General features: G+C 40.1%; 1 protein-coding gene and 1 long non-coding RNA gene across 2 annotated transcripts; one reads left to right on the top strand and one right to left on the bottom strand.

The window, feature by feature from the left end:
* Window positions 1–852: 852 nt before the first annotated feature.
* LOC115737714 (NADH--cytochrome b5 reductase 1) lies at window positions 853–5,537 on the bottom strand. Its single transcript, XM_030670004.2, has 9 exons — window positions 5,213–5,537; window positions 4,340–4,481; window positions 3,872–3,962; window positions 3,711–3,788; window positions 2,351–2,431; window positions 2,139–2,228; window positions 1,511–1,576; window positions 1,294–1,380; window positions 853–1,154 (listed from the first exon to the last, which is right to left on the bottom strand). Exons 1-9 carry the CDS (start codon window positions 5,319–5,321, stop codon window positions 1,062–1,064), a joined length of 837 nt encoding a protein of 278 aa, XP_030525864.1. The 5' UTR covers window positions 5,322–5,537; the 3' UTR covers window positions 853–1,061.
* LOC115737715 lies at window positions 1,583–21,350 on the top strand. Its single transcript, XR_004015053.1, has 3 exons — window positions 1,583–1,774; window positions 13,382–13,384; window positions 21,337–21,350. It is a non-coding gene; the product is annotated as an uncharacterized LOC115737715 (long non-coding RNA).
* The last annotated feature ends 3,613 nt before the right edge of the window (window positions 21,351–24,963 follow it).

Raw genomic sequence — 24,963 nt, 5'->3', positions numbered from 1 at the left:
TCAACTACAAATCAAAATACATCTCAAACAACTTCAAAACAAAAACAAACTTCGGATAACAAGAGAAATAATCAGAACAAGATTATGAGGAACACACTCAAAGAGTGTAAATATGACTTCTCCACATCATAATCAGCGGAATATAACTTCTTCATACCATAATTGACGGCCGATCACCGAATCTGTCTTCAATAATGAGCATACACCGAGAACTCTATCGGTTGCTACGGCTTTGCCTTTCAATGGTGCGCGCCTAATCTTCTATTTTTTGTCTTGCTTTCTGTCCATTTGGAAGCTTTTCTCTTCCGATTTAATCTAGATCTAGAAGTTTTTCTTTCTCATTTTTAGGAGATTTCTATCCCGATCTAGCTTAGATTTGAGATTTTCTGCGTGTATGTTTTAGAGATTTCGCTCTCCACGAGTTTCAATAATGAACAACTCCGGTTTCAAAGGAGATCGGAGAAGCTTCATGAAGATTTTGCTCTCAAATGTGTCAAATCTATGATATTGGTGCCTTTAATCCCTGTTCAGTGGATGAAATTGTTTACGCCACCAACCATCACACACCAGTCTCTATCATATAAAAGAAGAGACCGTCAAAACATATGGAGTCAGTTCGGTTTCGTCCACGGCCGAACAGGCGCCTCCCTTAGCCCGTAGGTTCCAGAGGTGACGGGTTCGAGCTCTCTCGAGAGCGACACAGGATGTTTCGTCCACGGCCGAATGGGCGCATCCCTTAGCCAGTAGGTTTGAGAGGTGACGGGCTCAAGCTCTCTCAAGAGCCACACAGGATAGTAATAAATGTACTATGACTAGCAAGATTGAGGGATTTCACTTGCTACAAGACTCAGATTGCAGGGTTAGCTTAATAAAATGGCGGGGAAGTCTGACTCCAGAGTTACAACATGCATGCCTGCAACCCATGTTTCCATTCAGAAGTCATGAACAATGAAGTCTTTATTTAGACAACAGAACAATCGCACAAAGCACATTTCCCGACCCCGGAAAGGAGAAGAAAAGGAAAATTCAGGTCCGATCGAAGGTTTATTGCTCGATGAGGATCAGAACTGGAACTCCATTTCCGGAGCATAACCAAGATCCTCAAGGTGCGCAGCCATCGCTTTATTCATTGGTGGCGGACCGCATCTCAAAATCTACAGATATGGTAATTAAGGCCACAAAGATCAGTGTCGGTTATTTGCTTTGACATCCTAAGCAGGTTTCCATTACTCAAGACAAGAGATTAGGGACCAAAATGATACAAAAGCACGAGAAAAGGCTTCGGATAGTAACCTGAATTCCCGGCCCTGGTGCAGGGCAGTAGGTTTGAATCATTTCCTTCGACACAAATCCGACACCGCCATCCCAACCCTCAGGAGGCTGAGGACGAAGGAATAGAACTTAGTAAGATTGAGGTCGATGAATTTTAATTTCATAAACAGCATGAACGAGAAACACAGGCATATGCTTCAAGAAGTTCGTCATTGCATAAAAGAAAAATAACTTGTACCTGGTTCAGAACGTAGTAAACATTAAAGCTATCTGGGTAGCCAGAAGCAAGGCCATCCAACTCCTCCTGCAATAAAGTGATAATTTCATCAAGCAAAGAATTTAATTTTGGAGAAATTCTTAGTTCTTGTTCAATCAAGGCCAATATGAACAGCTTATGTCTCTATTTTATCCTCGTTCAGCCACCCCAAGCACGATTTACTGATCCTATAGTAACTGCTTTTATTTTAGCGATTAAAGAGACCAGGGCACAATTTTACACATTGTGCAATTAAATAGAATTGGGTAATTAAGACATCAGAAAGCTACCACAAATCAATGTTCGAAGCTATGCACATAATTTCATATTTGACACCCCATCATAAGGGGCAGATATACTTTAGATTGGAAGTAAATTACAGCGCATCTCCACCAAGATATTCTACTTCAGTTTTTTCCATTGGTATAAATTCTCAAACTTCCACAGAACAAGCATTTACACTGATGCTTTTAGTCTAGTTCGCTTTTGTGAGCAGCGGTACAATTTCCCTTGAGAGAGCGCGATGGACATGAAACAGAATAGCCATTCTTATAAGAGCTCAGGGACTTTAATATCAGCAAAAGTTTTACGGGAAGGGATAGTCAATTACCTTTAAGAGAATGTCCTCGTAAGTCACATTGGCATAGATAAGGTGCACCTTCGTTTTGTCTTTTGGGTTTTCTAGTATTGCCCGAGCAACCTGTAATGAGGAATGGAGTGAACGGCACCTCATACGATGGCAATATATCATACTGGAGGAAGATTACATGGCAATGCAGCAAAACTAGTGAAGCAGTTCACAGTGCGACCAAGAAAAATGACCTGGAACATTGGAGTGATGCCAGAGCCTCCAGCAAGCATCCCGAAAGCTCTAACTTGGCCAGGTTGGTACTTGAAACGTCCCTGATTGGAAAAAACCCAAGAAGGGCTCATAGACATCATGTGTTGTTCTGAGAATCTTAAAGACATGAATGGGAGGAAGCATCTATGGTATAAAGAATAAAAATCTCAGACACATAGTTCAAAGTTCAATATTTCACAATGAACAATATTTATGAGGAGAATACTGCTACAGAGATAGCTAGACATTTCAGAGGTTGAATAATAGCAAAGATAAATTGTAACCCTCTCTTCAGATGACAAAGTCAAACCATCAGAATTAATCAGTATTCAGTGCGTGACAGATGTATTAATCCATTGATCATGAGAAGTATAAGCAGGAGCGGCTAAATTTGATAGCAGCTCACTGGGCAAGATTGAGCAGCAAGCAGGTCCACCTTCCAGTACAGTAAGTTAGAAAAGCAGAGCAGTTAAATCACAGCAATGTCGCCAGACCAGTGGGGAGTTTGCAAAGTTATAGAAGCACAAAAGGACAAAGCTACAAATCAGAAAATCGAAGCTTCAGCCAGGGCATTAGGCCACGGAGAAGTAAAAAGGAGATTTTGCAGCTATTGCACAACTTGCAATCAGATGCAGCGGTTTCCAGTATTCAAATGCATAGCATGAAAGTGGTGGCACACAAGAAAGTGCCTAACATATTATACAAGAAATCGAAATGACAAATGAAAGTTGATTAGGAAAACACATAATTGTATGATTAATACAAAGTCGATTTTTCAAATACTTGTTAGATTGTTCTATAGCCTAGAGAAACTCAAGAACGTATACTCTCTAGCATAAATAATCAGTGTTACCTAATTTAAACTGTAATCTAGTGAGATGACAACTTAATTAAGAAAAGATAGAAGAAAGTTTAAACATCCAGGCCAGGAGTTCCGACAAAGGGACATATATATCACTAATTTAACAAAGCCACATTAGATGTCAATCTTTTAAAGGTTCAAACATATTTTAGTACAAAGAGACCACCTATAAGAAATTACAATGTAAAGCGCCAGATAAGAATCTCCCCACGTCAAAAAGAAACTACAACACAACATATGTATCAGAAATAAGAGAGAGGCAATAATCAAACATAAAGGCTGAATTTATGTTCCTCTTATCACTAAAGATAGAGAATCTAATTTTGCATAATAGGTCCAGCAGTCTAGATTGATAATCAAGTCTAAATAAGATGTGGTAGACAATCAGAAAAATGCAGCCTCATACAAGTCCCAAGTTCAGTAACAAGAACAGTGCTACTGGCATTTTTTTTATGTTGACAAGCAAAGAAAAAGACTACCTTTGGTCCCTTTACAGAGAGACAATCACCCTCGCGCATCTCACGGAAATGGTGTGACATCCTTCCTAGGGGGTACATCTGATACAGGAATCAGCCAAAGAAGAATGCTGTTCAGAATGGAACAACCATTGCGGATGAAATCAAATGACACCGATAGCTACCTTAATGACCAGCTCAAAGTGTCCAACATCAGAGTCTAAGGTAGTTGGGGTATAGGGTTTGATAACCTCCTCACCTTGGCTATCCTTGCCCCTGCAAATAGCATTACTTATTAGAGAGCAAGCATGGCAACTAATAAAAGATAGAGCCAGTTTTTATGTTGGCTTGTTGCATTTGTATGATTTATTTACACCTTACAATTTTGTTCAAGCAAACTAATTCTTTACCAAAAATTACAATAATAGTATCTCTAAGAGGCCTTCTACAATAGATTCATCACATATATATTTTTCATCACATATATTATACACTATTAGCAGACGTCCATCATTCCTCTATGCAGTCATTCGCAACCAATTTGATTGTGCTAGCATACAAAAGCAAGTTACATGAAAGACCGACGACACATAGTGCAAAGAAGTTTGTAAGAGAAACAGAGGACAAAAGACAAAAGACAAAAGCCAACTAACCTGCAACTTATATGCTGTCCAATGGGGAGACCCAGAACAGAAGAAGGCGTCGGAAGTTCAAATGTGAACTTTGCCACATTGTGGCTTAGCTGTGTCCGCTTGACAAGTTTAAATTGCTTGAATTCTTCAGGATCCAAACATCCTACAAACAAATGCAAGTAATTCAAGTTTACGCAGAGTGCAGAGCAAGCTTCTACGAACAAAATGGAAACACAACAGACCAGGAGATGAAACGTTACGTCATAATGCTAGCTATTGGCAGAGTAAATTAACAAGGAGAGCAGGAACCTAAGCACAGGCTACTCACTTCAGCTCCCACACAAATCTAGAGGATAGTTCGGACAAGCAAAGGAACTTGACAACCAATACTTTCACATTACAAATTACACATATGGCATTCAATAGAATATTAGCTGAAATTTAGTAGTCGAGGTCAGCCCCTCCTAAGTGAAATCAGGTAGGAGTCTCTGTGTTTCTCGGCGGAAAGGCCCAATTTTCTTTCCATGTGAAATCTCATATTCCTTCTTCCTAACAGAACTTGAGAGAATAAAACCAGCGAAAGCACCCGAAAAGCCAAATGCAAGGAATTCACCAAGTGAACAAGTCAAATACGGAAAAACCAAAAACAAGACATTTGCTTCCTGGATCCACATGACCAGCTCTGACTGGAGGCACAATCCCAAATGTACGAACGCATCAGATTGAAATTCACAGTCAAACTTCGAGGAGCTATCAGGCCATGCCACAGGAAATTGATAAATGCCACAACAACACCACCACCTCTCACTCTTCCGACTCGTACTAACTGGCATTCGGCTTAGATCCATAAATTGCAACGACAAATAGCCTAATGATAATGAAAAAAGCTCAAACCTTTTGGTTTCTTGGTGGATTTGAGGTAGGCAGCAGCAACTCCAATGGCGACGAGAGCCACCGCAACACCCACGAGAATCTGGAAATCTTGGGATTGCAAGAAATCCATGACAACTCGAACAAATAGAGATGGCTAAGTCAAAAAACGGGTGGGAGAAAAGATTGAATCTTTACGCTTCTTTTCAAAGGATTTTCGATCGAAGTGTGATGGGAGTCTGTGATTTCCGAGCAGAGGAGGTTAGGTGAAGACAGTGTCAAGGGAAAAGCAAAGCTGTGGGTTTTCCTTCTCTCCTTGACTGACAGAGAGTATGAAGGGAAATTGTTGCACGGTTGCACCTACTACGAATTTGTTCATTGGTGGAACGCTACTACGTCACGCTCACATCACAACTTCTCTGGCCGTTTCTGCAGTTCTTCTTCTTCTTCTTCTTCTTCTTCTTCTTGCTCATGTAAATGCCACGAAAAAAAAAAAGATAAGGTTTTTATTCAATGATTGATTCCTTGGGTCCATTGCATGACAATATGCCAAATTCTGTCTTAATCTATGAGTAAATCTCGTGATGCAACAAGGGTTGGTAGAAATTTTACGTTTTGCTATCATTCTGCTTTAGTTTTCTGTTGCCTAAAAATTCTTGGACCTCAATGTCCACTATATCATGGAAGTACTCATCCAAAGCGTTAACTAGGATAGACTAAAATCAAACATCCCTTTGTGCACTGGAATGTGTGGGCACGAGACGCTGTTATAGAGGAATGTTACCTTTCAAGATAACATCGAGAACTTCACACATGTCATTCTAAAAGACTCGTGTTTTGAAAATATTTGAAAATCCCGCAAGCGTGAGGGTTGCTCGAGACTATAACGATCGTATTTTCTCTGCATAATTTCTAACGGGTAGATTTCGTTAAGATATCTAAGAGGTTTTGGAAATATTATGTGGCGATATATTAGCAATCCGTTATCATAAGAGTCCAATTTTTATTTGAATAGTTTTATTTGGAATAATGCAAAATTTTGCAACTAGAAATTTGCACAAGAATAAGAAAAGAAACAGTTATTGTTATTCATGGACTCCCGAGTAATATACGAGTACAAAGGGACTTTAAAGTCTTCATCCTCGACCATCAGCAAGAGACGACGAAAACATGGAAAACTAGGGGACACGGGAGAGAATCAGTGGGCGGATTTGCTTACATCAATACAAAAAAGTGCTCTGTACTGCGGAATATTGCCAAATGCTCCAGGCGAACTTTGACTGGTCGGATCAATGTGGAACTTGCTATTTCTCAATGTTAGGAGCACCCGCAATCTGACTAGCGAGGACTCCCATTGTTTAGAATTATCATAACAAAAGATCCAAGGTCCATTCATGGGTTCAATGGTAAACAATAACATGTTAATAACTCCTGCTCTGAAGATCCATCGATTTGGTTCATATGCCTATCAAGCACTGCAGACAATTATCACTTGAAAACTATAATCTGTACAGATCCGTCAAGCCTTGAATGCTTTTCATGATAAATGTTCAAGAGAACAAGATTTTGCAGTACCCTTTTCCTTGGCTGGAGGATTTGGTTGCTTAAGCTAATGAACAGAGCTTCGCAAATGAAGTTAAAAGAGGAAATTACCCAAACAGAGAGATTAAAGATGAATTGAATGAGAAGAAAAGCCGGCTGGAGAGAAGCTTCGCTGTAAGCGCAAGCATCTGTCGTGCTCTCAAGAGGAAAGTGCCTGAATCGTGTCAATTCTCAAGGAGGGCATTGCAATGTATCCGGGCACGGTCATGCTTCACAGTTGAAAAGTATGGCGGAGCTAGAAACACGGATCTGTATTGTTGTCAAACCTAATGATGGAGACAGGAAAAGAAAACGTCGCTTTACCCTACCTTATGAACCTACCTGTTCTTTCCTTTTGGATTTTCATTGATCATAAGTTCATAACTCCTACATACAAAGATTCTTGTCCTACGGATGATTTTGTCACGAACAGTCCTAATCTTCCCGTAAGCGTCACTCAAGTGATCAGCAGAATCAAAACATAGTGTTAAGGAACTGTTCTGCGTTGCATCTTCAAAAGCATCAGGTAGTCCTCGTGCAATCTGACTATTTGGGGATTGGATAATGAGACATGAACTCCTGGTCTTCTCCAGAGAAAGCCGTGTGGGCGCCCCATTGCTGTATTCGCAGAAACTTGTCTCATACAGATCTTGATTCTGAAGCATTCTTAAGGTTTTTCTGCATTTTTGAGAACTTGATGAGCAGCACCAAAAGGAAGTATTCTATTCTTCATATGCTCTCTCTTTGCTTGCATACAGGTGAAGATTTTCTATCATGACCCTTTGAAATATTCATCTGCTCACAGAAAGATGATTCAGTTGGAGAACGAGGATAATGGGACAGCGATTTCCATAATCATCAACCTCTGGCGTCAATCTCATTCTTGATAATCTCCAACACCAAACACGGTTTAACAAGTCAAATTCACAGGATGTTACCTAGGAAAGACAGCCTGAAACTACTCTTGGTTGAAGATTTGCCTCGTCTTTGGGAGAATGAGTTGCATTCTGGATCTAAAGGAACAGCACTAACATTTCTATGATCCACGTGCGTTCAAAAGTTGGATCTCTTCATATAACCTGCATTTCCTAGTTCGGTCTACTGCTAAAGGTTGAGGATGCATGTCTGCAGTTTACTGGGAACTATCCTCTGCTACAGGGACATTAAATGTACATGTTACAGATTGCAGAGCTATCTTTTATGCATCTTCAAATCCGCAACCATCCTCTTGGTTCCGTCTACTGCTTGAGAACAATCAGAAAAGAATTTCTTTTTGCTCCATTGTTTCTCTCGTTTGACGGTATACAAACATTGTAAGCACTACCGTTTGGTATATTAATCAGCTCACAACGATGCAATTCCATCGAAAGATAATCTATGCAGGACGGCAACTTCAACAAATATTACGTTAATATCGATGTCGCTCTCCTAGTAAATAAATAGCATGCCAATAGCATGTGACAGATAGCAATCTTAGATTACCCCTTATCAAAACTTACCTGAGGTTGATGCTATCTGCAAGAGAGAAAAATTGACCCTTAAGTCAACCGAAATAAGTAGAAGATCTCTATCTTCTACGTATTTTCTAAACACAATGCATCGTGAACAGACGCGATGATAGATATCATGGAGTGTCGACACGTCGAGGTCTCTCTGAATTGATGTTGGCAGATTGGCTTCTATCGATACATCCAAATTATTGTAGACGGAAGTCTGTGTGGGAATAGTATTCAATCATCTAAAAACATGTTCAACAGGACAAAGAAGGATTAGAATAAAAGAATCTGCGTTGACATCTTGTTCTGTCATTGATCATCAGCTTATATATGCAGCGCAGTCCGATGCCTTATGCACAACAGTACCTGTTCGCAAGAGCAAAGGCTTTTGGACGGGCGAAATGGGAAAGATCGATGCCGACCAAAGCATGCAACACTTCAGCCACCAACATCACTGGAGGCTTCTCAACATCCGGCAGCACTCCAGCGTGAGCAGAGTCTTGTGCTCAGGATGCAAGCTAGCGATCTCCGAGTGGGCCTACTTTTGCCTCCCCTGCAACTTCTGCCTCCACCAGACCTGTTCACAGATGCCGCAGAAGCTGAGCCACGGGATCGACCCCAAACACATGCTTACTTTGACTCCGACCCCGGTCTACCAGGAAGGCACTTTCGTGTGCAACACCTGCAGGAAGCTAGGCACGGGCTTTTCTTACCACCGTCGACAGTGCGAACTCGATCTGCACTCTCTCTGCATTTTTGCGCCGTCACCAATTCCGGTCACTCCGCTACAACAGCAAGTGAATTAATCTCATGCCAGGCCGCCGTGCCATAGCATCTCTATCACAACCGTGCCAGGGCCAGGGTTCATTAGTCATCTGGGCGCATATTTCCTGGATCCTAATCTGCAACTTGGATGCACAACCGTGAGATCCCAACCACTTGGTCAGGGATATGATCACTATCCGGGTGTGATTTCTCTACCATTTCCAGGACATGGAACTAGTCAGAGGAATGATTCGGGTGAGAGTAGCCTGATGGGTAATGTGTTGCACGGAATCATGGACGGTTTGGCTCAGCAAGCTGGGACGGCAATCTTCCAAGGCTTCCTAGGAAATTCCTAGTCACACGATCTTCCGCTTCCAGGTTCAGTTCCGAGTACACTAGGAGGTATCTTCGATATCACCTTGAATAAAAACAGTAGACAAGATTAGATATGATTTACTTGCTAGTTCTGCAATTGCTGTTTCCTTATTTAACTCTTACCGGTTCAAGAATCCCGACGGAAACATGCTCACTGCAGAGCATGCTCATGATCTTGCACAAAGAGCTTTGCCTAGCAACTTAGACGTCATGTTGTGGCTTGTTTGTGAATCAAATGGATCACGAAAGGAGTTCTTCATTTAGCACCGGAGTATGGCGATGCTTGATTCGGCCGCAAGAATCGACCATGTTTTAGGGCGCCAGCTCCCTTCCTCCAACCGCATCAACTAATATGGCCATCGATGGTTCAAAGAAGCTTCAAGAAAGATGTATCCACAATTTAAGGTGTGGTATTCATGTGCATTACAGTTTCCTCAGGTGCAATAGATCTAGTTAGTACCACGATACTTACTGGGACGGCCTGCCCTGATCGGGATCAGACCTTTAGACGCATTGCCAAGACCTGCAATTTCGGGCGTCGGCTAGTGCCCAAGACCGGCCAAGGGAACAACATGGCCGGCCCCACTCCAACCATTTTATCTATCGATTTTTTTTTTTAGCATAACAAAGAAAAAAATATGAAAACTAAATAGAAAATGATTATTTTACTCTTTTACCTCTGAGTGGTGTATATATATGGAAATTTAGGAATTTTTTTCTGTGTCTTGTTAGTAGTTATAAATTTGTAAGCATCGATGTAGAATAATTAAGGGAAAAAGCCACCAAAAATCCTAAACTATGCCTCTTGCGACACATTTACTCCAAACTTTTATTTGTGACACAAAAAACCTTAAATTTGTAGACATGTGACACATTTACCCCAAACTTGTGTTTGTATGACACATTTACCCCAAACTTTTTGTTATGACACTAAAAACTCCAAACTTATATTCGTGTGACACATTTACCTCAAATTTTTGAAGTAAATGTGTCGCACGAATATAAGTTTAGGATTTTTGATGTCACAAAAAAATATTTTGGGGTAAATATGTCACACGGGTATAAGTTTAGGGTTTTCAATGTCACAAGAAAAAGTTTGGGGTAAATGTGTCACATGAGTAAAAGTTTGGAATTTTTTATGTCACAAACAAAAGTTTAGGGTAAATGTGTCACAATTGGCACAGTTTAGGGTTTTTGGTGGTTTTTTCCCAATAATTAATAAGACATAACTTCACATACTTTTAAGTAAGCATATTTCGCCCGAAAAAAGAAAAATGTAAGCATATGGGTGGGCTGGGCCTCAAGACCCTTGCCAAGGCCCGGCTTGCCCACTGAACGGGCCTAGAAAAATAGCGGCGGGCCCCCGGGCCCCTGCCCCTTGACAAGGCCCAGCGAATCAAATTCAATGCATATAGATCAAGGAGAAATCCCGCTTAAAATCTTTGTGAATGCCCGCCGTTTGAATATTAAATTATCTTTCACGTTTATATTCTTGCATGTCGAATACAGGGTTAAGACCACAAAAGCACCACGTACTATGCTCACCGTGACGTAAATACGCCAAACTTACCTGGATAAAACTGTAATAGGAGGAATATAGGTCATAATTACATAAGTTTAGATTATTGGCGACACGAAAAAAAAAAAATAGTGTGGTTGTGTCACAATAGGCACAGCTCGAGGTTTTTGATGTTGTTTACCCTTGAATATAGCTTTTGGTTTCACTCAATTTCGCCGATATCGAATCCCTTATGCAGGGAAGCATCGTTCCATAAACATTAAGTACCCGCATATAAACCGAACATTCCAATAGCATTTGAGATAGGTCCCGCTGCTGGAATGGGCCCAGGTTTGGTTTCGTTACGAATTCTAAGGTTCGAATTAGAATAGACTTAGATTCACATGGGTCGGATGTATGAAAATTATTGATCATGTGGACCTCAGGTAAGAATCTCGTGTGACGAGCGGACGTGCTTATTTTGAATCCATGGACCTTGAGTCCGGCAGCTGGTTCTCGGACTTTGGGTCTTAGGACCCGGATGGCCCGAATTTCAAGAACCAATGGTGCTATTCGCCTTAAAAATAATTCATTAATGGGCCGAAAACGACTCGAGTCCATATGACAGCATCATGGGCCGAAAGCTGTCACGGCGCTATGGGCCAAAATTTCTACTCTTTTTCTTCCCACGGCAACAACGTAAATATCTCGGTGAAATTCACATATTACTTTAGAAGAAGCATTGGATTAACCATGCCTTTTCTTCTTAACGCACAAAATCAAAGGAAATCCAACTCAAATGTCCTATAAATTACAATTTTTGAACTGGCTTTTATATCTCATATGTTAAAATTCGTTCTTAAATCGGCATGAAATTTGCCGTACCAGCTTTCACCGAGAATGGTCGGCAAAAAATAAACACCGATATCAGTCTGCGAGAAAAATTCAGTCCATCCGAATAATTCGGTTAAAGGAAAATCATCACGAAATTTTTAATCGAAACATAGCAAAGAAGCATATGCAATTTCCGACCCCCTTTTTTCCAATCCTCTCGATTTTCGACAATCCCGATTAATATCAAATAAATAAAAGGAAAGTAAAAAAAAAAGGGGGAGGAGGAAAGTATGTCTCCCGTCGCACGCCACTCATTTGGACAAGTCGAAAACAAACAGAAAACAAATCATTCGATTTATCAATACAGCTTATAAAATCACGTGTTGATTAGAAGAACCGCTCCCCGATCACTTCTTTTTCAACAAACGCGGCGCCTGATGTCTTCTTTGCCACGACCAAGGGACAGAAAGCAACCTAAATCTAATGCCCATACCGACGTAGTCGTCGTCGTCGTTGTCGTCTGTCTTTCTTCCCACTTTCTCGCTCGATGTTGATTAGGTGTTGAATGTGTTAAGACTAACAATTAGCTTCTTCCTTTTTTTTTCCGGACCAAAGTAAAATTTCTACTCTTGGAGGACAGGTTTCGATTTCCGATAGGTTGCTAAAAACGGGTCGTTCTTATATCTTGAAAAAGCCCGTCTACTAATTGATGTGGCGCGAAGTAGAATTCCTCGTGTATGCTCTCCGATGCGGGCCTTCGGTCACGAAATGCGTTCCTAAGCAGGTCGGATACGGCGGGGTGATGCTATTGTTAGGGATGATTGTATCATCCGTCTCGTATGGACTTAGGGTAAATATGTTTCGCATGGTAAAAACGTCGATTTGTACATACACATAGTTTTGTCTAGATAGTGATGAAGTCTTATTACCTTTTTGTTTTTCTGGAATAAAAAGGAAGATAAAAGAAATAGAAGAATTTCTTGGAACTCCAAGCTACAAAGTAGTATTGAGCTGTAGGTCACTCTTGAAACATTCAAAAGAAAACAACTTGCATTCTATGCCGGGAAAATTGTCCAAAAAATCTTGAACCTATTATACATCGGTCAATTCAATCTTAAATCTTTTAATTATGTCAATTTAATCCTAAACCTTTTAGTGATTTGCCAATTTAGTCTTAAACCTTTTGATGTATCAATTTAGTCATTTGAATGATTTGCCAATTTAGTCCTAAACCTTTTGAAAATTTGTCAATATAGTCCTTTTTGCCAATTATCCAAATTATAGGTCTAGGACTTAATTGGAAAAAAATTTAAAAGTTTAGAACTAAAATGACACAATTGAATTGATATAGTTAAACCTTTTGACAATTTGTCAATTGGCACAATTAATAAACCAAAAAAAAAATCGACACAATTAAAATGTTTAAGATTGAATTGATTATCGTACAATAAGTTCGGGACTTTATGGATAATTATCCCTATTAATTGCAATCTTGCCTAAATGACGAAGCATCCAAAAGTATAACCCGATCCTATCAGTATATAGCGATGCTATTTGTCAATATAATGATGATTTATGACTTCAAAGTCACGTGTAAGATTGCTATGTGAGTGCTACTTTTGAAAAGCGCTTTTAAAAGACAAGGGTGTAATTGAAAATCTGTTTGGAACCGTGCGGCTTAAAGTAGAATTTCAAAAAGTTTGGGGGAGAGACAGTGCTTTAGGTCCAAACTCTTTCTAGAACTGGGCCAAGTGAGTTGACACTTGACATGCTTCGGCCTGGGCGGCGAGTGGAACGTGCCCCAGCGTCGGTAGTTCTCACAAAGTTACAAGGACAACCGAGGGAAGTTGAAAATAAAACGTGCTCAAACTCGAGATCTAGTGCCCTTTTCACCTAGATAATGAAACTATTAAGAGATGAGATCATTGATTATGTCGTGGAAAATAATAGGGAGCCTGTCCTTTTTATGATAAGATCTCTCCAGACGTGATTGATGTAGTCTTTCTTCTTCTTCTTCTTCTTGATAATGTTATATGAGCAAATTATTAAATCGTCCTCGTATAATTCACTAGGTATTGTTCTATTTAGAACACTCCCGTCTTGTCATTTAACTCATTAGATCGTGCGGTCGAGTCATAGGAGTTTCACTCTATTCAATTGGGTCCTTCATTTTGCATGATTGATGCAATCAAGTTCTTTGATTATGGACGTATCTAAATAAGTTGGCGTGATTGCCGACTTTGATATTTGTAATGGAAAAAGAAAACAGTTATGTCAGAATGTGGTTTAAAAAGTCAAATATCCTAATAGAAATAAAAATTCAAGGGGAGAGAGAGAGAGTCGAATCGCCCGTCATTGTAATTAACGCCTTCATCGTCACTGTCATCGACACTGGGGGGTCGTCTTGATGGGACAGCACCGCACCAACATTCCCTCTCTCCGTCTCTCTCTCTCTCTCCACACACGCACACTTCTGTTAACCCAAGGCACACCGCCGCACTCAACCGCCATCATCGTGCTAGCCTCCTCACGACCCGGCCAACATCCGTCCATCTCCGTCTCTGTCTCTCTCAATTAATTGCTTTTCGGTCATCTAACTAGAAAATCGATATGCGCGAGTCAGTTAAACGAACATGGCCCGAAAATCTTTACGGTACATGAATCTAGCGGAATCACATCCATCTTAGTCTAAGTTAACTTGAGGTAATTAAAATTTCCAAAGACACGAACCTTGACTTTCCATATCCCCCCTCGGTGTCTCCTAGCGAAACTACCTTTTCCCAAGCCCCACCATGAATCCTCTCCCCTTAAAAAGTGGCCTTCACTTTCTCACTTGGACTAAATTTTTCCTCCTCGGTCTTCATCATATTCTTTGGACATGTCCTCCAAGAGGGTCCACATTACCCCGATCGATCGACGTTCGTTAGTACACTTTCGTTAGATTCCGGTGGCGACCCAACAAAGGGAAAACGAAACATCGTGCATGCCAATTCGATGATCTTGATCTTTTCCATACATGTCCAATTCGTAGGGACCCCGATGCACCCCTCCATTCGTCTTTCTTTAATGGAGATTAGACTTGGGCATCGGCATAACCACTCCGAGAGCGACCTTTTGGTCTCGATGCGATTTATAATAAGCAATTATCGTGCACGAGTAGTACGAAAAGATACGTTGCGATGACAAGTCCACAGGCATTAGATGGAATCAAATGGCCGACATTGTCGAGATTGATGGGTACATTAAAAGGGTTTTGGTTTGTTCGATGAGAATAAGAGAACATAGTAGTTTTGGAATCCGAGAAGCTTTTTATTTAGTACAAATCACATAGTTAATTAGTTGTATTAAGAACATTGGGCCTCGTTCCAAGAGTCAAACTGTACGTTTTGGCACATAGGAAAACGTTCATTCACTAGTCGAGATTTCCCACCTAATTTTTTTTAATGTCATGTGGCTCAAAATGGTTCTTAAGGCAATACCCTTCATTTTTTTTTAATTTAAACGGTGGGGTTTAGTTTTTTTTTTTTTTTTTTTGGGTTTTTTGAAAGCGCCATGTTGAGAGCAACGAGGAGACTATTCAAGAATCAACACCTGGGGTCGTTAGCTTAGTCTTAAATAAATGAACATGTATGACATATTATAAGGCGTGGATCGTCATATTATAAACCGGAAAACCTAATTATGGTCGTTTAAGTCAATAAAGCCGACACGTTAGCAGATTCTTTTTGGTTACTAGGGTTTTGATCAAATTGTTTTTCGTGGCCATGTGGGTCGTGCAAGTTTTGCCCACCTAAAAGAGACCTTGAGAAGTGGCAGAGAATAACGGTGTTTTCAAGGAAACACAGGGCTAATACCAACAATCTTGTCCGAACGATGCAACAGCCATTTCATGTGCTTCTATAGCTCAAATTCCATTAAAATTTCCAATTGTTCGTCAGTTTTCCGCGTCGGTGTCTACTTCGCAGCTGCTATTTATATAATCAGCTAAGAAAGTGACAATTCAAGACATATGATGCGTGATTTTCGAGGGTTACTAACTTCTAGTGCCAAAATACGTCTGTTTGTTTGGAAAAAAAAACGAGACGAAAATCCGTGGAATGCCATGCTCCGCATGCGTGATTAGAGATGTGATGGCGTCGAATCGAGTTGGCATGATTTTGACACTCAAAATTGCGACTCGACTGAATATTTTCCTTATTTTTATTTTTTGCTCGAACCCTTTTTTAGTTGCTCAAACTTGACTTGATTCAGTTTTCACCCTTTTTACCCTAAACTCGACGCATATCCAGAAGAAAATAGATCCGGGGCTAAAGGCCGTGACAAAAGAGATCGAGGATCATACGTGTTCCGATCCAAAGTTGGAAGAGTTTTGAGTCATTTTCCCATTCAACCAACGTCTTATGTAAGCTGAGCTGATTTCCACAACATTCCCATCATCAACGAGACAGTTGCGTATGTAGCACGGATGCAATAAACTTGCTCTAGACTTGCCTTATCTAGAAAATCGGGATAATGGTCCAAAAATTCATAAACTTATTATACGGCGGTCAATTGAGTCATAAACCTTTTAATTAGCCAATTTAATCACAAGCCTTTTGAAAATTTGCAATTTAATCTTACACCTTTCAGTTGTATCAATTAAGCCTAGACATTTTGAAGTTTTGTCAATTTAGTCCTAAATCTTTTATTTGGGTAATTAGCCGAAAAGGACTATATTGACAAAAAGAAAACTAATTCAGATCTACCCACAGGTTTCTACTCGATTGCCATACTGAAGGTAGCCACAGAATTCCCAGCAAGAATTTTCTCGTGAAGGAAAAGACAGTGATTCAGTTGGAAGTAACCCACAAACTTCAACCAACAACATGTCATTACTTCCTAATCTTCCAACTGCTTTTTAATCAGCAGTTGCGTGTATTTTCACTAAGCTGACCGGAATGGCCGGCTCCAAAGCCATCCAACTTAGTCCATGCCCTAAGAGAGAGAAAGAGGGAGAACTCTTTCATTAGTGATAGAGACCTTTGATTGAAAAATTATCGACCCAAATAGACCGAATTGACATAAATGTAAAAGGCTTAGGACTAGAAAAAATAAAGGTTTAGAACTGAATTGGCACAATTCCAATAAGGGAAAAATGTCAAAAATTTTATAAACTTATTGCATTGGTGCCAATTCAATTGTAAATCTTTTTTTTATGCCAATTCAGTCTTAAACCTTTTATTAAGGTCAATTGAGTCCTAAACCTTTAGAATTAGTGCCAATTCAGTCCTAAATTATTTGAATTTATACCAATTGAGTTAATTCGATCAATTTTGATGGGAAATCGATGATATGGATGTCGGTTGTCCTATGTGGGATGGGTGGCGCCGAAGTGGATTTTTTTTTATTTTTTATTTTTTTAAAAATAATATTTAAAAATATCAATGTCGGCGCCAACCATGCCACGAAAGACAATCGACGTCCGCGTTAGTGATTAAGCTCTTCTTGCCTAGACAAGATTGTAGCATCCCTTCAAATCTTTTTTAAAAAGAAAGTGTAATAGCCACTTGGATAACCACTATGTATATGTTGTTTCCCATAGATCCTCTGTTCATGGGTTAACGAAAGTGCGCAAAAGCGAAAACTTTTTGATACAAGATAAAACCGTTCACGATTCCTTATTCCCAAAAGGGAGAGTGTGAAGACTTCGTTCCTCAGCAAAGTGTTCACTAAAAAACCGCATCTCCTCGACCGAAGGAGTACTGAAGGATAAGGAGTGGCATCAAGCTCAGGGATAGGATTTAAACCTTCCCTTTCCCAAAAGAAAGAGTGAGATCCTTTTGAGATGAAATGCAGCAATGTCCTATAATCAAACCGGGCCGGTTTTGGTATGCACCATCCTATTATTATGGATGTAGAAAAAGCTTATGATTTGGATGAATTGGAAACATCTCTCGATCAAAATTGATCGAATTGACTCAATTGATACAAATGCAAAAAGTCTTAGAACTAAATTGGCATAAACGCAAAAGGTTTGAGACGCGGTTGGCACTAATAAAAGGTATAGGATTGAATTGGCACTAAAAAAGATTTAGGACTGAATTAATACAAATATAATAGATTAATAATTTTTGTAACACTATTTTCATTACGATAGATTTAAGAATTTTTTAGTAATTCTTCTGACTTTTGATTTGTGTCAAGGAAAATGCAGTGAAGTATCTCGATCAAACTGATGGTGGGTTTGTTAATAATCACCGTACCAATCCCCACCAGTTCTAGTTTTGTCTCATGTGAAATATTCATTCGATTTTTCCAGTGGTCTCTCCAACGTCGAATGTCAAACTCACCCCCTCAAATGCTACAAAATAGTAGTCAGCAAAAGCGCCGAAGGTTGTAATCGATGGTGGCCCGTTTTAGCACCAACGGGGTTTTAATGGCCGGGACCTGAAAAAGATGGCGACTTCTTCAAACTTTTCCGCCAACATCTTGAAGTGGACAAAGTGGGCTGAAAGTTCTCCGTTAATTAACGAGGAGAAGCTATAGTTTACTTTGCTTAGACTTGGTTTTCAAACCTTCGTTCAATGGATCTGGCGCTAGGGTTTTGGATTCCAGTTCTTGTAAGCTGCGATTTTAATCCTTATGCAGCAACTCAAAAATAATATGTATGGATATGTGAATAACAGTTTTATAAAGTAAAAGAATTGACGGACCTTGTTTCGGATACATCGTTCTTAATACGGAAATTGCAACGATCCAATGCTCAAGAGCTTCTCTCCTATGGGGTTTAATGATACGGCCCTTCACATATCGCTTCTGACGATTTTTGATGTGAGGTTATGTGAACATTAGGGTTTAGAGGAGAGACTTGAGCTCTATTTATAGAAATTGAAACCTATCCCATCATTATAGATAAGGTTTATCTCGGCCCATACTATCAAGTACCATATTCAAGTAGAATTATAAAATCTTTTATTTTTCATTATTGGACCAATAATTAATTACAATAATAATTAATAAAGCCTATATATAAAATATTCTACCAGTTCCGCCACTTGGTGAACACTTTAAGAAATCAGAATGACTACGAAAAATTAACAAAAAGAAAAGAAAAAAGTTAAAGTTTAGTATGGTGTTGTAGAGCCCAACACCAATTTTAAGTGGATTAAAAGACGAGTCGATGAGTGTATACTCGTGTTTCAACCATCTCGCTGACTTGATGGATCAAATGGGGTTATGCGTGATCCGATCACGATTTTATGTGGTTTCGACTTCCGGTTCTAATCGGGGATCCCGCAAGTTAGGGGCAGCGAGACCTATTCCAATTACCCCAGTTGACCTAAGAGCCCCTAGAGGAATTTACTCCAAAGCGTCAAAATGCCCAACACAAATTTCTCTCCCTCCCCTCCGCCACCGCCGTTGCCGCACTCTTCTTGACCTGATGTTGCACCACTCTGCCGCCACCTTTGTTGCATCCCTGAGGCCGCCACCTTTGTTGCATCCCGGACACTTGCAGCCCGTCATTATTGTTCCTTTGTAAAAAAGAACAGAGATGTTGCAACTTGCAACCACAGTGAGTAAGACCAATGGCCACCTAGATATGCGGCCACATAAGGTTGGGGACCTCGGATCCAAGGTTGGCAAATTTGGAAAGAACATCTAATAAAGAATGGAATGAAATGAACTTGAAAAGAAAAAAAAAAGTGAGAGAGAACAGATATGAGATGTCCAATTGTACTTGTAATAAGATGTCGACCTCTCTGGCGTAAACCTGGAGTGCAAATTTACCTCCTAGCCCGAAAGGTACCCAGTTCTAATCACCATGTCTCCGTTCTCGACCTACCCTTGGTACGGTTCCTTCGAGTTTTTCAATCCGTTTATTGTCGCGATAGGCCGTTTCGTGACGGTGACGAGCAAGAACACGGGTCAGACATCTTGATACATGCCAATTGATCAGCTTACGAATCTCTGACTCGTTTCTGTACGCGCGGGTTCCATCAATGGCCGTGAATTATTGGCTCAACCAGGCCCATCCGTTTGAATGTTCACTTCAAGGCAAAGGACAAAGCTGTGTTCTACACTCACGATGATATCGATGTTGACATGTCGGAGAAGGCCTTTGTTTTCTTTCTCGCATCATATTTATGTGGGGGGTGTTCGAGGGGGAAGGGGTGGGGTTCCTTTCTTTCCGTCAATTTGCCCTTTTTCCTAAAGATGGGGCGGGGGATTGATCCATCGATCGATCGATCGGTCGGTCGGTCAAAAAAAAAAATTCATAAAGTTTGTGAATCGGGCTCCGCAACGAAGAGGGGGGACTCCACTCGTGGCCGCGCCCTTTCAACAATGGCTGCTTTTCACGTCCTTTCTTCTCGGCCTTTTGATTCCATGGAGAAGGGAAAAGAACAAGGCCTAACATCCCCTCAGATTCTCCTCTCTTTCTCTTTTTAGGGTTTGCAAAGCATTAGAAAAATGGAGGGTTTTCTTAGCTTTATGGAGGCGGATTGATTGATTGATTGTTATTGGTCATGCATGGCTCCAAACTTTCGAGTTGTATCTATGTATTGAGTGGATGACTAATTAGCACCGACCCTTTTCTTGATGGAGGGGTTAACAGCTCATAGACATATATATATATACACATATCTATATGTTCTTATGTAATGGAGGGTATATGATATTCTGGCTTTTAATGCATGGTAAACTGCCTAACTTAGGCATGTATTGTTGTTTATATTAGACCCTTTACGTTAATTTATTGTCCAGTGGCACAATAGCACGGGGAACAAGTTGTTGAACTTTATTTCATTGATATGGGTGGCCCTACTATTCAAGGAATTAGAGAGGTGAGAATGCTAGTATCATAGATATGGAATTTGAATTCTGCGCTCTGTAAAGAAGTTGAGCAAAAGTCAGAGAGAGGAGATTGAGAGATAGGACAGACAAAAAAAAAACTCTTTTCATTGATTAATGGGTATTTAATGGATGAGATTATGGATCCAAATTATGTCATTTGGACTTTCTAGAAAACAATTTTTCCATATAGCCAATTTATCTATGTCATTTGGATAAGATTAACGGGGTACTAGTAAAAAAGTAGTGAATATTGTTTACTGATGACATGACATTTTACGGCTATATTCGATGTTATTAACGAGGTTGGTGGCAAGAATTATGATTCATGCTTGTGGAGAGTTTGTACTATGAATTGTCACAAACACATTAAAACTGCCATGAGTGTATACAAACTCTACCGGTAAAAGTCCACCTTTTCATCTTTATATTTACACTTTCTTCGTGGCAAGTCCTTCAACTTTTAATTTGCCCACGTCTTTAAACTTATGTGACCTTCTAATCAAGTCCGTCCAGCTCTAGATTTGATTAATTTGTTCCAACTTGTTTATAGGAGCTAGCAAGAGTCTGACATAAAAAAGTTTTGTGCCGTCGTAGAATATCACCTATCTGCAAGTTTCGTCCACGGAGGGTGAGTCAGGGCCCATGCATGGAAGTGGAAAAATTTCCGAACCACCAGATTTTGAGCAATGACATTTCGTGATAAGAGTGCTAAACTCAGGCTTTCCACATCAGATCATCACCGACACCAATGGACATGTCAACTCCAGTAAATCGGATTTGGAGTTAAAGAAATTTGATTAGAAAAGTAATGCAAGTTAAACCCACTTAATTGAACAAACAAAAAAAATTAAGAGCTTGGTAAAACCATGGGCAAGTCTAGAAATCAAAATTGGACTTTACCAACTTTATCTCTTTAGAGAAATGATGAAATGGCTTTCCTCATCGACATCTAATCATCAAAAGGCGGTTGAAATCGCTTTTTGAGTAAGTTACTATGGGACAACAATGTAGGAGAGTTCTATTCCCAAACAACTATAGTGCACACCACCTCCTAAGTGATTAGCAAGATACGTAGATTTGTCAAAAAGGTGTCGGACCAGAACGAGAAAGGTAAAATGAATGTTTGATGACGGGAAAGACTATGTTCAATTTGAACAACGTGTTCATAGTATGTTTTGTGGTGTGTAGGGAGGGGGTGTGAAGTGATGTGTGAGTAATCATGTGAAGTGAAAGGTTGTTGTGACCTTGATGCCCACCCCTCCATTAGACATTGATGGAGAAAGAACTCAAAAAATTCTGCACAAATGATTTGAACACCATGGGCAAATATTGAAGAAACATCCGATTTATTTTGATCGATACAAGGATGAGGAGGAGTCACTAACCCCGAGCAGGAGTTACCATATGATCGCACCTACTATGGAATGTTTGGATTTGATCATAACTACTCTACACCACATGCGATTCAAAGATTTTAGATTGGCATGCTTGATACTACAATTCCACCGAGATGCTAGCATCCAAAAAAATCTCTTCACATGGGGCACGTCACAGTTAGATGACGCGGCACGAGTTTTTACAGAAGTTTGTTTCGCATCGTAGATCGAATCGGTGATATTGTAAAAGACATCCAGCCTCTTTATTACTGAGCCAACGACCTCAATGGATACCTAATGATCAACCAAAATGGAGAGACCATTCTGACCGTGTGACGTGGACAAGAAAATTGTTTAGAAATATTTTCGGGAATGAAAAAATGGAATAGGACATTGATGAGTGATAACAATTTTTTTTTTAAAGAATTATGGTACTGTTTTGTTAGGATACAACAATAAATTTATTATTAAAAATTTGAAATTTAATGAAGAAAATTAAATTTTGAAATGTAATAAAGAAAATTAATAATCATTGTTTAGAAGTGCGCCAAATTCGTGCATCCGCAGGCGGATATAGTAGGGTCCAGTCGACTTAACTCATTACCATTCACTTAAAAAGTGTCTCGCACTTTTCCATATTTTCTGTGTGGGACAAGAAAATGCACCATTTATGCGTTTTATAAACAAACAACCAAGAAAAACGGTTCACAAGTCAACCGCTTGATCAAAGTCACGTAATCGACTTATTCGTATTATTTACGCAATATCCACGTCCCATCGACTTCACATTCGGAACTTCAATCGGCTCCCGCCGGCGAGGGTTAGCGGCTCGATTTTTTTTTTTTTTGGGTCGAAACTCTCTCTCTCTCTCTCTCGTTATTTCAGATAGAAAAACCCCCCTTTTTTTTTTGGAGTGGGGAAGGTCCCACGAAAGCAAGTGTCCCCCATATCAAAAGTCGTTACGCTTTTCTCTTCCCTCTTTCGCGCGAACACCGTTACCACTCCTTGTTTGCTTCTCTCTCTCTCTCCAACACCACCGCCTGGATCCCCACGCATGCAAAGGCCCACCCGCACGTGTAAAGACACAGATAGAGAGCCCTCCCTCCCTCCCTCCCCCCATGCATGGCATGAAATGAAACCACAGGCGCCACGACCCCACCACGCTCCACGAAAAAGGAAGCAAAAAGTCCACACAACAGAGATGAATAAATAAATAAAACAGGGGAGGGAACGGAGGGGGTCGTGAGATATTGCTGACAGAAGGGGAATCGGGGGGAGAAGCAAAACGCCAGAACTGAGTTACGTTACCACCCAAAATCGGGGCGAGTTGTTGAAACCGAACCCAGAAAAAAGCTCTCTCTATCTCTCTCCCTCTCCATATTTCTCTCTCTGTAGCTCAGGTTGGCTCACACGCGTGGGGGGGGGTGATGACAACGTAACGTACGGTACGTAACGTACGTCTGAGACAATGGAGGGTCTCTGTTTCTGCTTTGTGTGGACGGACGTGTGCTGTGCGTGGATCTCGTGCGGGCTTCAAGCGAACGGTGCGTTTTCTTGTGTACAGAGAGAGAGAGAGAGAGAGAGAAGGGTATCTCTGTTTCTGTTTCTGTACCTGTTTCTGGGATTAGATCTATATCTATGATGCATTTGCTGGGGCTGAGATTCGAGGAGCACAGGCAGATGAAAACGAGAGATTTCTTTGGCAGTCGCCATCGGTGGTGATTTGATGTATCTTTGCTGTTATGATGATGAACCCCCCCTCCCCTCCCGAGAAGAGAAGAGTATCTCACTCGCCCAATATTTCCTCCCCTCGAAAATCCTCTGCGAGTCTGCCACTGTGCCACACACCTCTCTCTCTCTCTCGGTATCCTTCGCTTTTGAGACAACTCCCAGCATGGTAAAATTTCAAATAGTGGTTCGATATGCTCTTATTTTTTTTCAAATAAACCTGAAGTGCTTTAATTTTTTTAAATGAAGATGCGAGTGAATATTATTTTAAATAAAGATCTGAAATAACTTTATAATCTCAAAAATAAAATAAATTCAAATGACGAAAATGCCCTTGAGACGAGTCCCCTTTTTTGACTGTGCAAAGCCAATTCAAGCCCTTATTTGAAATTACCACACTTCTTTAGACAATTATTTGAGAAAATGATGTCGAGCCTTTATTTGAAATACTTCCTAATTTTTTTCTTCTTTTTATGTGCTTCTTCTTCCCACATGAATGAAGCTTTTTATGCTTTGGATGGACATGAAAATACTCTTTTATTTCGCGAAAAAATATTTTGAAAAATGCATTTCCTTGAAAGTAATCACTTCCGTGGCTTACAAATATGAATAGATGAAAAATATTTTCATCGTCATCGAAATGTTTTATATATAAATAATTGTTGATAATGAAAAGAGTTACATGTGATCAATTATTTCAAGCAATACAAAAGATTATTTAAAAAAAAAATTTAATTATTTGTTTTCTGTGAAACAAACGAAGTCAAAAAATTCATTCTGATCCTATATTTTTTTTCGTCCCTCTATCTTTCCGAACAAAGCAGTGACATTGGTCCTTACGAATGGATTAGATAAGAACTCACCGAACTACGGATTGCGCATTTCCTTGGGACCAAGACGAGGGTTATCGTTACGGACTTATTACGTTAACCGCTTAGTTAGGAAAGAACATATTTGCAATTTTAATGTGTTTTGCTTACTTTAACATGTGCCTCTACGAATTTTGGTCTGAAAACAATGAGGGGGAAGGAAAAAAAAAAAAAAAAGGACAAGAACAGGTGCTCGCACCGACCCTTCATGTGGGCACTGAAACTATGAACATGGGAGTCGGTAAAACTTTATTAACGAATGTTGCCATAAAGGGGAAATTGCACAGCACAGCATTGGGCCTTGGCGTGCAAGAAGAGAAACAAAAAGCGATACCTATACAAATTATAAATGACGCATTTGCTGCTTCCCGGAATACCTGCAACTGCAAAACAGGAGCCGATGTTCATCGGTCAAACAAGC

The sequence above is a fragment of the Rhodamnia argentea genome, chromosome 7, assembly GCF_020921035.1.
Source record: "Rhodamnia argentea isolate NSW1041297 chromosome 7, ASM2092103v1, whole genome shotgun sequence".
NCBI classification, from domain to species: Eukaryota; Viridiplantae; Streptophyta; class Magnoliopsida; order Myrtales; family Myrtaceae; genus Rhodamnia; species Rhodamnia argentea.
Note: the sequence above shows the minus strand (reverse complement) of the source record. Positions and strands in the feature narration are given on the sequence as shown.